This window comes from Poeciliopsis prolifica, unplaced genomic scaffold (assembly GCF_027474105.1).
Source record: "Poeciliopsis prolifica strain line A6 unplaced genomic scaffold, Auburn_PproV2 SCAFFOLD181, whole genome shotgun sequence".
NCBI lineage: Eukaryota > Metazoa > Chordata > Actinopteri > Cyprinodontiformes > Poeciliidae > Poeciliopsis > Poeciliopsis prolifica.
The window spans coordinates 39,951-54,420 of record NW_026562556.1 but is presented as its reverse complement, the minus strand read 5'-3'; the positions used below and the strand labels follow the sequence as shown (position 1 = coordinate 54,420).

Here is a 14,470-nt window from a genome sequence, read left to right as displayed (position 1 = left end):
ACTCCGGTCAGGACGTGGGCTTGTTGTTGAACGAGAGGCTTTGCTGCGACCTGGCCGACGCCTCAAGGAGTCGGAGCGCAGCGGTGGGGGAGGCGGGCGCTTGGACTTGCGTAGGGAGATGCTGCGCGTCATAGAGCGAGAGGAGAACGCCGAAGTGCTGGACTTCCTTTTGTCCCGGTTCAGCAAGGGAGATGAAGACATCCTCTCTGAACAAAGGGAGGTGTTGTCGATGCAGACAGGGGTGGAGCGACCAGAAGGAAGGAGAGGTTCACAGTTCCAGCCGTCTTCAGAGACACATCGTGTGTCCTGGGGGAAACCGCTGTGGATGCTGGACGCAGGAGAAAGACGTCTGTAGCTCCAGCTTTCCCCACTACAGGAGTCTCCATCAGAGAAGCTCTGATCAGCCAGAGCTTGGTAACTAAACTGAGACACAGAATCAGCGATACTTGAAGAGGAGAGGTAGTGAGAGGAGTCCACATTTAAAGGTCTATCACTAGGACAAGACCACTCCGATTGCAGCTGGCTGGGCGTGTCAGAGACGCAGGAGTTGACAGGAGAAGAAGGAAAACGAGACGATGAGGAAGGAGACTGAGGTATGACTCTGGCATTGGGGTCGTAGGGCAACAGCGGCTGGAAATCACTTGGGAAACTTTCCTGATCCTGCAGAGAAAACGACAAGAAAAGAGACAATCTTTAACTTGGCTCAGGTTAATCCAGCGCGGCTCTGTGTTTTTTTGGACTGACCTGGTTGTAAGACGAGGAAGCACTGAGTGTCCTGTAGGTGGTGCAGTTCACGCTGACCTCTGAACTCAGAGAGGAGTTGGTGGGAATGCGGGGGAGGCTGTCGATCTCAGAGGAAGACGAGTGGCAGGAGTTGGGCTGCTTGCCGGCGTTTGGTGAGGAGGTGAGGGAGGCCATGAGGCTGGACATGCCCTCACCCTTTGGGGCTCTGATTCTCCTGGACGGTCTGTCCTTCCTGTCCCTTTCTCTCTCCTCCAGGCTCTTCTGCTGATGTGAGGAGGAAGGAAGTCGACTCGCTGTTGAGTACTGGCCAGGCAGGTTCACTGGGACCAACGATTTGGGGACGACGTCGTCTGATATCGCAGAAACGGTTTTACGGCGGCTCAGTTTATGAGGTCTTCCATTTAACGAGTCGCTATTAGAGATTGTTCTCCGAAAACTGGCCTGTCGGTCAAAACTCTCACCTTAAAGACAAATAAACAACAAATTACAAATGACTCCATGTTTGGAGTTTAAGCAACAGATTACAAACCTGAATAAATCAAAGCTGCTTCTGTCCCTTTAAGACGACTCAAGAAAAACGGCTTTAATTAAGGAATAAAAAAGTTTGAAAAATCTTCAGTTTGGTTGAAGATCCCAAAACGTTTTATGATAAACTTATAAAAAATTATTTTACAATTCTCATTCCAACTTCATCTTCACTTTGGTTAAAGAAATAAATGATTGGACTTAATAAACAAAACTATTTAGTCACATTAAGGGGTTGAAACCTGGTTGTTTGTCCCAGGCGTCTCCGTGTCTCCAAGCTGTAATATTAACTCTTTATGTGGTAAAAAAAATTAAATCTTTGGTTGGATTAAGAAATTAAGACACAAATTACAGTATTAGCTAAAACATGTATTTTTTCCTACTTCATGTTCAAAAGTGATCATAAGAAAAGCAAAGATCTTTTCTGAACTGGTTGCGAGTCCACCAGCGGTTCTGGTCGGTTCTGCTCTCTGTACCCGTTACGTTGATGGGAACCACGTCGGCTGCGATGGCGTCCGCCTGCCGCCTCATCTTCTCCTCCGGTGTTGGCAGGCGCTCCGGAGGCTCCGTGTCGTCGTCCCAGCAGGAAGTGAGGCTGATGGGATTCAGGACCAGTGGGGTCATAGGTCGCGTGTTGGGGAGGAAGAACTTCTCATCTTCATCTGAAGACGCTGAGGACTGAAAAAAACAAGGTTTAATTTCAACCTAAGATCAGCTGGGAACAGTTTAGATCCAGATTTATGCTTCAGGGTTTAAATGTCGACTAGCAGGGAGCTAAAGGTGACAATCTGACAATCTGTTTACCTTTCTCCTCCAAAATGAAAACTTGAAACAAACTGAAAAACAAGTCTGAGAGAAAAAGTCCAAGACTCTGGACCTCTGAGAGGAGAGATGAGTGAGAGAAAGAGGACAAAACAAAACCATTAGTGATGATGGGAAGAGCTCTGGCAATGCCTGAGCTTAACCAGCAGGTGGCAGCAGAAGTCAGACATCTTTAAAGCTGCAGAGTAAATGAAGGGTTAATTAAACCTTTAAAATGAAATCATGTCAAAGCAGAACCAGAACCAGTCCTGATGTGAAACTGATAGCAGAATCCTAACGATCCGGCCTGCAGAACCGGGCCTGCAGAACCGGGCCTGGAGTCTCTGGATCAATCATTAATGGATGTGTTTCTGTTTATGAGGCTTCATATGAAATAATCCCTCAGGATTATAATCTGCAGTGTGTAGTCATCACTTCATGACTCATTAAGCCTCCGTTTCCCTGCGGTCGTTTCAGCCTCATTAATATTCATGAGTCACTGACAGCAGCTCACCATCGCTCTGCCTCTGCTCCGCCAGCCTCTGCGAGCGCCGCCCTCTGATTGGTCCAGACCGCACAATGGAGCAAAGGTGGGACTCGGTGGGCGGGGCTTGAAGCAGTCATGCTGAGTCAGCCCGTTGTAAACTGTGGAGACAGAAAGAAAGAAAAGGAAGAAATAATCAGCAGATTGATCCGCCACCGCTGGCTGCAGCAGAGCAGTGCTGCAGCAGAGCAGTGCTGCAGCAGAGCAGTGCTGCAGCAGAGCAGTGCTGCAGCAGAGCCACTGCAGTCCAACTGCAACACTTATTTCTTCACTCATGTCTGCAGATCAATACTTTTCATTTAAAGATCATAAACCTGAATCAAAGCTTCCATGGAAGAGAAACTATAATTTATTTCTCTGGGCTGTAAAACAGAAAAGACTTTTTATTTTAAAGGAGAAAACTGAGTTATTAACATGGTCAGTGAAGCTCCTGACTTTCTGTCTCTGTTTTAGTTTGATTTTAATCCATTTCATGGTTTAAAATCCTTCTGCTCTAAACTGTGAGACAGAAACTCCTTCAGCAACAGTCTGTGGTTTTGTCTCTTTCTCTCTTTGTCCGTTTTCTGGTCAGACTGCAGCAGCAGCAGCAGCAGTAGCAGCAGCTGCAGTAGCAGCTGCTGCAGTAGCAGCAGCAGCAGCAGCAGCAGCAGCTGCAGTAGCAGCAGCTGCAGCAGTAGCAGCTGCAGCAGCAGCAGCAGCAGCAGCAGCAGTAGCAGCAGCTGCAGTAGCAGCAGCTGCAGTAGCAGCAGCAGCAGCTGCAGCAGCATTCATCTCACCTCGCAGGTCATCAGCGCTGCCCGACCGCCGCTTCCCAGGAACGAAGCGCAGACCCTGCGGAGGCTTCTGGGTACTGTAGTGAACGGACCATTTGCTGTCCCTGTCCCCTGCTGCAGAGACAAAGACACAGACAGAATAATCAGCCTTTCTGTGTTTCATCTCGTTTCAGCAGATTTCCTCTCACACAGAAACTGTTGATGATGGAAGTTGCAGCTCTCAGCAGCCGTCAAGGTGACCCCGGTTCTGTGCTCCAGGGCTTTTAATTTGAAGGAAAGGCCGTCTGTCTTTCAGGGGGATTCAGTGGACAGATGTGTGGACAGATGTCCATTCAGCTGGGAGCCAGAGCGCTGGCTCATAAAAACAGACGACTGTTTAAATGGTTCTGGATTGTGAACTGAAACATTTTGGTCAAATAGTGAATAATCGATCGGGTGTAAAACAGATTCAACATCCATAAACACAACAAACCGATTTCTGCATTCAGTCCAGAAAACGTCTCTGTTCGTCTGGAGGCGACACAGGAAGTCCGAAGCCAGGAACTGACCTTTGACATGTGATGTCATGCACTTCAGAAAGCAGTCCACTCCGCCATGATGGACGGCGAAACCATCACAGCTGGACAGTTTCATTGATTTGACTTCAGTGTAAAGACAAGGATGGAAACTAAGCTTTTAATTTGAAGGTGAACCTGAAGAGGAACGAGAGACGATGGAGAAACGCTGCAGAACTCGACCAACTCTGGGTTTCAGCCAAACATTTTTACACGTATAGAAGATTAACCTTTATTTACTTTGTAAGGAAGGAAGATCAGAAAGATAAAAGCAAATGTGACATAATGGAGAAGTGAAAACGCGCCGCTGTCATCCAGCATGTGAGAAAAACACTGGAATCATAAACGATGCTGATGATGCAGGAATAAATCATTTGGTGTGAATTTATGCTATTTGATCAAATCAATGAACACATCAGTGCAGGTCGGTTTACAGACCAATTATTTCAACTTGAACAAGAAAAAAAAAACAAGTTGAGAAAATGAGTGAAAACTCAGGATTTTGTTACGAAACGCATGTTATCCATCAGTAACTCAAAATGTGACTCTTTTTCTCTTTATCTGTGTTTTGTGAAGATGTGCTGTTTAATTTCACGTTGAGATTCATAAAGTGTTTTGATTGAAATGGTTTCTATCAGATCCGGCGCAGACGTCCTGCTGCTATCATCTCAAACTTTAACCAGAAACAAATTAAAAACAATAAATTCATTTTACTAAATATAGTCGAGGTTCAGAGTTTTTAGTAATAAAGTGTCAATTCCAGCAACAACATATTTATTACTAATTAAAAAGTTCAAATATTGGCTCATCGTGGATCAATCGCCTCTTGTTTCTACTGGGAACCATTAGAACCTCTGGTACCGACCAGAACCTCTCCTGAGGGTCCAGTTCGCCCAGCACAGCAGATCCTGAGGATCTGAGGATGAGGAGAAGCAACCAATAAACCAGTTTACTGATCAATCAATCAATCAATCAATCAATCAATCAATCAATCAATCAATCAATCAGCTCTACTTCCTTCATAAGGCAGAGATCTGAACCCAGATCAAACTGCTGACCTCATGATGCAAAAACCTGACAGCCAATCACAGACCAGGACAATATGAGGTCATCTTCAAAGATCCATAACTGATATCTATTGATCCTGACTGACCCAGTTTCTGCCCCTCATCATCATCATCATCATCATCATCATCATCATCATCATCATCATCATCATCATCATCATCATCACGGCTGCGTCTCCTACCTGTGGTTCTGCTGAGGAATCTGAGGACGGATTTGATGGCCGCTCCGATCAGAACCATGACGACGCCACACACACACACACACACTCCTGCAGCTGCAGTAATGCAGCTCGACTCGCTGCGACGCAGCTCTCCTCCCACTCTCTCTCTCTCTCTCGTTCGCCCCCAGCCTCTGTCTCCCTCTCTCACTTCCACACACACCTGCCAGCGTGGCAGGACGCCATCGCTCCCTCCCTTCCTTCCTTCCTCACTCCCTCCCTTTCTCTCTCTCTCTCTCTCCCTCATTCACTCCCTCGCTCCTTCACTCTCTCACTCCCTCTCTCCCTCTCGCTCGCCCTTCAGGAGTCGCCAGGTGATGAAGGTCACCTGCAGACGCTGCAGGAAGGTGTTGCTTTGCAGATGAAACGTTTATGTTTTGTTCTCTGTGTTCTGGTTTCGCTGGGAGGAAAATCCATCTGCAGGTTCAGAGGAAACCCAGAAAGTAACGATCCGAGTTCTGAACGAGCCGAGTGATAAAAGGCCTCGTTTCATCAACCCTTCATCAATTATTCTGTCTCTTGGAAAGCAGCAGGATGTTTGTGCTGCTTTAATGCCGTTTTCAACATGTTTATTGGGAATTTATTGATTCTATCAAATATTTAAAGCAACTTTTCCTCCTGCAGTTCAGGTCTTTGTCTCTTTTGTTTTTCCTTCATTATTCAGAGAATAAAAACTTTATTCTCTGAATGTTGATCAGCTCCGTCCTCCATAACGACTTTTAGTGGTTAACTGGGTTCACCTCCACCACCAGTGCCAAACTGGGCCAGTTCCAGTTGGTAAATGTGTCGACAATGTGGAGCAGCTAATTAGTGTTGCAGGCTGACGGCCTCCCGTCTCTTCATCTCCCCTCTGTTGTAATTAGTTTCAATAATTAGACACCAAGTAGGGCGAATTATCTCACTGCTATATTTAGAACCTGAGGCTCAATCAGAACCGACAGAACGCCCGGAAAGACCCGAGTCTCCAGGAAATACAGAACAATGTATTATTAACGTCCCGAAGTTTCTAAAAGACGCTGAAAGAGACAGAATCATGTTTGGATGAATTAGAGATTAATCAATGCGCTGCAGCAGATTTGGCTGCTTGCTGGAAAGGATTTAATTTTCTTTTGTTGATTTTTGGACTCGATTGAAAACATTTATTTCCAGTAATAAGAACAGGATTTAGGTCACTTTGTTTTGAATCATTTTCTATATTTAACCAAATTTATGAAAGAATAAAAGCTGACTGTGCAGAAAAATGGACTTTTCAGTAAAAATCTTTTGGTTTCACCTTTTATTAAAACTTGGTTATAAAAACACAAATCCTTTGAGTTTTACTTTATATTTTCCTGTAATGAAATCATGTTGATGATCATTTTTATTGAAAGTTTCCCGTATCAGGATGATTATTAACACAAACCAGCTGCTCAGGCTCTAAAACCCTGAGCAGCTGGTTTGTGTTTGGATCAGTTCTGCAAGAATTGATCCAAAAGTAGAAAAGCAGAAAATAGATTCAAGGGAGGAAGGACTTGTTTCAACATGGCTGACGGAGGTGAAGCCGCCTGCAGCAGCTGCTGCAGCCATACGGGCCGCTCATCCGCTGGAACAGGAATTAGCCTTTAGCTTAGCATATGGAGCTGCTGCTAATCCATGCACACAAATACACACAGAGCAGATTAGACACAGAGGAGGTCATGAGGAGAAGCTGGTGGCGCTAGAGGCATCTGAGAAGAACTGGATCTGTGACGCATTATTGATCACAGAGCTGCAGGTTCTGACCCAAACATGAAGGAAACATTCCCAAACACATGTCAGGAGCCAACCTTCAGCAGTGTAGAGTCAACGCTGATCAATAATGCAGCAGAGAAAGTTAAAGAACTGGATCTGCATCAAATATTCATGGCTTTCAAACTGTTTGAATAACAGAAAATGGAAACTTCATTTCTTGAACTGTAAGAACTGCAGCCGCTGATTCTTCTACTCTTGGTTTGAATAGATAATCGTGGATCTGCCTGGTTTAATACATGAACACCAAGCGGACGGCAGAACGCTCCAAAAGCAGGAAACGTGCCACAGCGCAGAGCATTCTGGGTAAATACAACCAAAGCTAACGCGCTAGCAGGAGAAATGGATGAGAGAAAGAGACAGAAAGAGAGACAGAATCCTCCAAACACTAAAATCTTTGCCTCCATTTTTGTTTGTGGAGAAGGACGTTGTGCTCAGAGGTTCTCATGTCGTTTCCTGTGGCAGCTTGTGGCTGCAGGTCAGACCAGCTGCCACAAGTTTGGATCAAGACGTTTGGTGAGTTTATACCAAATGTTTGAGGTCATGCAAACACAGGTTGGCAAAGTTGCTGTGACTGTTCAGTATGAAGTTATCTTCAACAAAACGATCCGAACACCGAGGGAAAAAAGAGGTTGGACTGGTACTGGGAGTCAAGACCAGTTGGCCAAAGACTCTGAGGAAGGCAGGAACCAATCAGAGACCAAGACCAAACCAATGTGAGATCGTCTTCAAGACCGTTGCTGTGATCATGATAATGTAACAAACTTTCAATAAACTCTTTTCAAAATTCAGATTTCCCACTGAAGTAGGGAAGTGAGGAAATATCATGAGACGATCCTGAGATGAGACCCAAAGATGGAGGGGATCCTGAAGCACCGGGGCCCCTCCTGAAGCACCGGGGCCCCTCCTGAAGCACCGGGGCCCGTCCATCAGAGACATCCAGAACCAAACCAGGACCAAAGGTTTGCTGGTTGGGACCAAACTGGGACAACTTCACACTGGATAAAGAACAGAACGATTCAGACCTTCAAGACTCGGTCCTAGTGACCAACGCTAGCAGATGTAGACGCATCCAGTGAACTGAAACCAGAATAAGTACTGAATGTTCTTTGGCCGTGTACTGGTTCCTCTAACTGGTGTAAAACGGGAACATTGTCAGGTTGAGGCCGTACCTTTCTGGAGAAGCGGAGTGGTCGACAACGCTTCCTGCTTCCAGCTTTTCCCCTGCCGGCGTCGGAACCAAAGAAATCGGGTCTTGCGCCTCTTGGTGGGCTGGTAGCAGTACTGCGGTGGCACCTCTGGTTCCTTTGGAGGGTTTGTGACGCTCAACAGGCTGTGGGCAGGAAGGGCGTAGCCAGGGCGGGGCTCTGGGGCCGGGGGGCAGGAACTGGTCCGGCGCCTGTGGCTGAGGATGGGGCAAGAGGGGCGTGGCACCTGCAGGGGCGAGGTCTGAGTCTTCCCACAGGATTCAGGGGAGAAGAAGAGTTTCCCATGAGCCTCCAGTGGGAGGGAAGGGTGGACATGCTGCCGCGGTGGGAGGTGCCAGGGGTTTCCCTGAAGGTGAGGTGGGAGGGGCTTGCTGTCACCTGAAGGCGGCGCCGGCCTGGCGTTCAGCCCCAACATGGCGCTCTGCTGCTGGTAGATCTTGGCGCTCAGCAGGCGCCGCCTCAGGCTGCCCTCTGTTTTCGGCTGCAGGGCGGCCATCTTGCGTGGAAGAAGCTCATCGCGCTCTTCGTCAGGACCCCCGTTCCAGCAGTGTGACGACGCTCCAGGCCCCGCCCCCTCGCCGCCCAGACAGTCAACGTAAGAAATCATCCCGTCTGATTGGCTAGATGGTGAACGACCCCTGATTCATGAAACGTCTCATGATATCAGAACCAAACACATCCACTGTTAGCTTAGCAATATATTAATAATGTTGCCAAAAACAGGAGAAAGACGTTTATTTCTCCCACTTAAATTGAAGAAAAACATCAACTGTAAAACTGTAGCATTTCAAATGAAAAGCCTTTGACAGGGTAGTAATCGGTCCTCCTGCATGTAGCAACCTGTTAATTCTGCAGTGAAGCTGAAATTAAAGGAGATTTTTCAGAGTAAATCCAGAAAGTTCATCAAAGTCTTTCCCACAACAGTGAAAATAAATTCAGGTTTTTCAGATTAAAAGGTTTCCAGATAAAAAACGTCCAGATTGAGTGAAACTCTGCAGCTTCTTCTCATTCCTTCACAGGAAACCAAACATCCCAAACCTTGGTCTCCTCCGCTCTGCCTGCGCTCTGCCTGCGCTCTGCAGGTTTAATCTGCTAACAGGGATTATCCAGGTCTGCAGATGGACACAGTCAACAAGTTTCCACCTCCACATGTTTCAGCCTCATTCTGACCCTCCGCAAACCAGAAGGCAGCATCTGCTGCAGCTCAGGGCCACTGACATGCAGCCGCTTTCCTCTGGAGGAAAGAAGAGCATCGAAGCAACGTCTGACAGGAAGACAAGTTCAAACCTGGATTAATCCTCCGCTGAAAATAGACCCTGAAAACATCCATCAGCCGTTTAGTCAGACCGTTACTGAACTAAAAACAACTAAAGCAAGTTTAGTTTAGCCCCAAAATAATTCAACTAAAGCAGAACGATCCATATAAATAAAGACACATAAAAGTATTCACGCCTCTCTTGTATCGATCATATCCCCTACTCCAGCATCTTCCTGTAAAAACCCAAACAGCAAAAGCAAAGGATGGGAATTAGCAGCTGATGATGTCATCAGGACGCTAATGTGGAACAAATGTTGAGCTGTTAGCATGTTAGCATGATACCATCAGTCTGGGGTGTCCTGCAACACTGACTGCTACAGGAAACTGAACTCTCTCATCATGTTTAATCAATAATGGAAAAACAGAGGAACAAAAGGCAAAATTAAAGATGTTTACCAATAAAAATCTGGTTTCTATTTACCAATTTAACCAGAAAGGTTCCGTTTATCGTCACAAATGCAGAAAAACTTCAACTCTGCAGCTCAAAAAGCAGCAAATCTGAGCAAAAACCTCCAGAAAAACATGTAAAAACACGGAGACAAAACACTGAGCTGCTGCTGCATGAGAATCCATCAGGATCAAACCTGAAAACTGAGGATCTGTGAGATGATTTTTAATGACACTGAAGAGGAAACAAGCAGAGCAGCAGTGAGGTGAAAGACGCTCCTCCAGGCCAACGTTAAATCTTCCCAGAGCAGCAGAACAGAAACCAAACAGAGAAACAGGCGAGTTTACGTCACATGGGTTTAATTATTGACTGATTGGATCGACTGACTGACTGGAACTCGATTGGGTCCATCCGCCGGTTCTGCCTACTGACAGAATAATCCAGTTTCTGGAAGTCAGACTCTTTTTCTCTGGTTTATTACAGCCGAGAGCATTTTCACTCAGTCACAACTTCACTGAACTGATAAAGACAGGAAATTACAGTAAAACATCCTGCAGTCAACAGGAAGCAGGATTTTAACTGGACTATATTCTATTTTTATTACTTTTATTTTTGTGTTTTGTTATATAAAGCAGTTTGAACGGCCATGTTGCTGAACTGCACTGAACAAATAAACTCAACTGATTTAATAAAGGCTGATTCCTGGAACTGGATGCACATTCGCTGCTGCAGAAGCTAAAAGAGTCAAATCTGCACTAAGTTAACTAGAAACTTTGCTTTTCTTCAACCAAAAGCTTCCTGGAAGATCCAGGCAGAAACATGGATTTTAGTTTCAGCTTTAAAAAATTCAAAATGCTGAGATAGACAAAACTTTCCTTCAGTTTTTGACCTGATTCTTCCTCCATAGAAAGTTTTCCTGACCCTGTTTAACTGAAAACTGTCTCTACAGAGATATTACTGAGTTTATTCTGTTTTTATGGTCAGTTAAAGTTAGCAATGTCATTGTTTACGTTCCCATATTACTGGGTATCAACTGGATCCATTTGGGCAGCAAAGTTACTTTATAACTTTCATTTAATGTAGATGCAGAAATTATTACCTAAAAGATAAACTAAATTATCAGCTGCTGAAAATCCATTAGAGAATGAAAGTGTACAAAATAACTCAAATTACATAGAAAGCTGCAAAATATTCACTTATAGGATACTTTCCTACAAGTAAAATCATCGACCAGTGAAATAGAAATAGAAGAAATATTTAGAGCTGAAATAGAAACTGGACCAAAATATTTTGTTTGGTTTTGTGTTTTTGCAGGAAACAGAAAAAGCTGAAAACTTCATTAAAAAGATGAAAAGTTATGAGTGTCAAGAAGATAAAATGCTGTGATTAACTGGAGAGGAAAATAAAAAACAGAAACAAAAACAGATTCTGGAGAAAAAACTAAGATCAAAAAGACGAACAGAAAACCAGACAAAAAGTCCAACAGACTAAAGTTCAAGCAGAACCAGGTTGATTCTGCCTGGTGCAGCTGCAGCCACTCTGTGTGTGTGTGTGTGTGTGTGTGTGTGTGTGTGTGTGTGTGTGTGTGTGTGTGTGTGTGTGTGTGTGTGTGTGTGTGTGAGTGAATCCAAGTAAAGACAGAATGAAAACACAAGTCCTCCCTCCGGCTATCTCTCCTCCTCCATCCCTCCACAATAAAAGCCTCCATTTCGTAACATCTTGCTGACAGTTCGTGCAAAACAAAGACAGAAACAACACAAAGAAAGTTTACAGAAAGAGAAACAAACTGTCTTTAAAATAATGGATTCGTTTTATGATTATTTCTAAATAATGTTGGATTCTTTACAATCTGTTTCCAGCTGCAACTTTTTCATCTGACTAAAAAACACAAATAAAACTGAAATCCTGCTGTAGACAAAATGCTTCCTGCTAATCACATAACAGCTTTTATTATTTTAATGTTTCCAATTAAAAATGATTTCATGCTTTTGGCATCTAGTTTTCTATTCATTTGAGTTTGACTGAGAGATATTTAATCTATTCTCAGCGATAAGTGGATCAATCTTGTTGCATTTTTCTAACTTTAATAAAGAAGTTAAAAGTATTCAAACTATAATTTGAATAATTTATTCAAAATCGTTTAATTTTGAATAGATTTCTTTTTTTATTTCATGGCTTTAAATTATATTTATGTAAAAATCTCAGACTGATGTTACATAAAGATTTTAGAAGCGAGTAATATTATGTAATAACCCAAATTAGTAATGCAGAAGTAAAACCCAGACACGTATATGTGTAATTAAAGCACTTAATTGATTTAAAAGGCCACAAAATTAGCAGAGATCATTTAATTAAGATATTAACTATATTTTATTAAATAACGGTATTGAAGATAAGGGGTAAACCTGTGGTTACACTTCAGTCCAGCTGGTGGCGGTAAAACACCAAAATTGTAAGCTGCCAATAAACTCTATAGAAGAAGAAGTAGAATGAGACGTCGGAGATCTCGCGATGCTTGAGTTCTGTTCTGTGATTGGCTGTGCAGGAAGTAAATAGAGCAGAGCATCATATAACCCTCGGTGGGTTGAAAACAGACGTTTGTCTTCATACCAATTAAAACTAATCTTCTATACTGGTTTCTCTGGTCCAACGCAGAAAAATAGAGGCAGCAGCGCGGAGAAGTGGGTAACAACTGCGGTTAAAGGGATGTTTTAACGGCTGTTACCATGTTAGCTTAGCTTAGCTCCGTTGGTGCTGTACCGTTATAACTGGTCACATCACCGGGATTCATTTAACGAAAAAATAAACATAAACCATAAAAAGGAGGAGATTCAGCTACAAATGATCAAATCACTTCTTTTAACTTACAGGAAGAACCATATATGGACTGAGGCTTCTTTAAGGTGCTCATTGAAAACAAAACCTCCAGTTATGAATGAATTTGATGCTAATAATGACTTTAACTGTGTTTGTCATTGCTGCTTAAATAATAAAGTTTGTGGTTTTAATACCTCTCTCCTGGCGTCTCCTAGCAACCATGTCCGTCTTCATCCACACCCGGGGCGAGGCGGGCGGCGGGGTGGCCGCCCACCTCCGCTGCCCACTGCGGCCACCTGTCCAAGAGCCACGCCCAGCAGCTGGCCCACCTGGCGGCGTCACACCCCACCTGTCTGGATGACGTGGCAGTGGGTCGCCTTGGCAACATCCTGATGTACCAGAGCAGCGCGAGGCTCTTCCACTGCTCCCAGTGCTTCCACACCTGTAAGGACTTCAGCAAGCTGTACAAACACATCATCGCCCGGCACTGCATGGTGGAGAAGGAGGAAGAGGGAGGAAGAGGAGGAGAGGAAGGACAGGAAGCAGAGGAGGTGGGAGGAGAGAAGGATGAAGAAAAGCTGGAGGGTTCGAAAAGAAAGAGGAGCAGTGATGAAGAGGAGGAGAGACCTGAAAGTAAAAAGAAGTGTGAGGATGAAGATGGAGAGAAAACAGCTGCTGAAAGGAAGCAGGGTGAGGAAGAGGAGGGAAAGATGAAGAGAGAGGAGGGAAAGATGAAGAGAGAGGAGGGAAAGATGAAGAGTGAGGAGGAAGAGGGGGGAAAGATGAAGAGAGAGGAGGAAGAGGAGACAGAGAAGAAGGAGGATAAGGAGCAGCGTGAGCAGAAGGCCAGTGAGGAAGAGAAGCAGTACGTTCTGACGTTCGACGGCGTTCTGTTCCACTGTAAGATCTGCGGCTGGAGCCACAGGCAGCGCTCCGTCTCCGTCAGCCACATCGTTCGCAAACACGAGATCCCCAAGAGCTACGCCAGCCACGCCCTGGCCAAGAGCCGGCAGCTGCAGACGGGCCGGGCCGAGGAGGAGGACGGCGCCGGGATGAGCGAGGAGCTGATGAAGGAGGAGATGGAGGTGGCGGCGCGGTGGGTGGGCTCCGTCTCCCACCGCTTCGTCTGCCTTGTCTGCAACTGGAAGAGCAAACTGAAAGGTTAGCCAGCCTGGATATTTTCCAGATGTTTCAGCCTCTGGATCAGAACCGGGTCATCTCATCCTCTCCCTCTGCTCTCTACAGGTTTCGTTCTGACCCACGTAGAGCGCCACCATGAGGTGGAGCGGCCGTACCGCTGCAGCTCCTGCCCCCAGAGCTTCTTCCTGCCCAGCCGGCTGCAGCAGCACGCCCGCACCGCCCACCGGCCCGGCCGCTACGCCTGCCCCTTCTGCTGGTTCCGCTCCGAGGTCCTGGGCGGCTTCAGGAGGCACTGCAGCCGCTGCAGCGCCCGCGAGGAGGAGGAAGAGCAGGAGAGGAAGGAGCCAGAGCCGGAGGACAGGAAGGAGACCAGAGGGATGAGGAGGTGCAGGAGCCTGGGGAGGAGGATGGAGGAGGAAGAGCTGGAGGAGGAGGAGGATGACTAACACTAAATAAACTAGAAAAATCTCCATTTTCTATAAACTCTGTGTGAGTGATGTGAGCTGAATGTTTCTGGTGTAAAATGTAAAATTAGAAATAAACAGAAGCAGCAAAATAAAATAAAATCCTGCAAAACAGAAAGAAAAACTGTTGGAGAAAACCTTC

The 14,470-nt window shown here is 45.4% G+C and overlaps 2 protein-coding genes across 2 annotated transcripts in view; one reads left to right on the top strand and one right to left on the bottom strand.

Annotated features, from left to right (window-relative positions):
- nhsl1a (NHS-like 1a) overlaps positions 1 to 9,247 on the bottom strand; it is a 9,847-nt gene extending 600 nt beyond the window's left edge. Inside the window, exons 1-7 of the mRNA XM_055026212.1 lie at positions 8,166 to 9,247; positions 3,391 to 3,501; positions 2,585 to 2,715; positions 2,074 to 2,148; positions 1,746 to 1,947; positions 745 to 1,205; positions 3 to 660 (exon numbers count right to left, since the gene is read on the bottom strand). Coding sequence (XP_054882187.1) covers positions 3 to 660; positions 745 to 1,205; positions 1,746 to 1,947; positions 2,074 to 2,148; positions 2,585 to 2,715; positions 3,391 to 3,501; positions 8,166 to 8,808 — 2,281 coding nt within the window. The 5' untranslated portion in view covers positions 8,809 to 9,247. The remainder of the gene's footprint in view (positions 1 to 2; positions 661 to 744; positions 1,206 to 1,745; positions 1,948 to 2,073; positions 2,149 to 2,584; positions 2,716 to 3,390; positions 3,502 to 8,165) is intronic.
- Positions 9,248 to 13,023: 3,776 nt separating this feature from the next.
- On the top strand, positions 13,024 to 14,336 carry LOC129356616 (cilia- and flagella-associated protein 251-like). Its single transcript, XM_055026193.1, has 2 exons — positions 13,024 to 13,885; positions 13,970 to 14,336. The coding sequence occupies exons 1-2, from the start codon at positions 13,117 to 13,119 to the stop codon at positions 14,308 to 14,310; spliced, it is 1,110 nt and encodes a 369-aa protein (XP_054882168.1). The 5' UTR covers positions 13,024 to 13,116; the 3' UTR covers positions 14,311 to 14,336.
- The last annotated feature ends 134 nt before the right edge of the window (positions 14,337 to 14,470 follow it).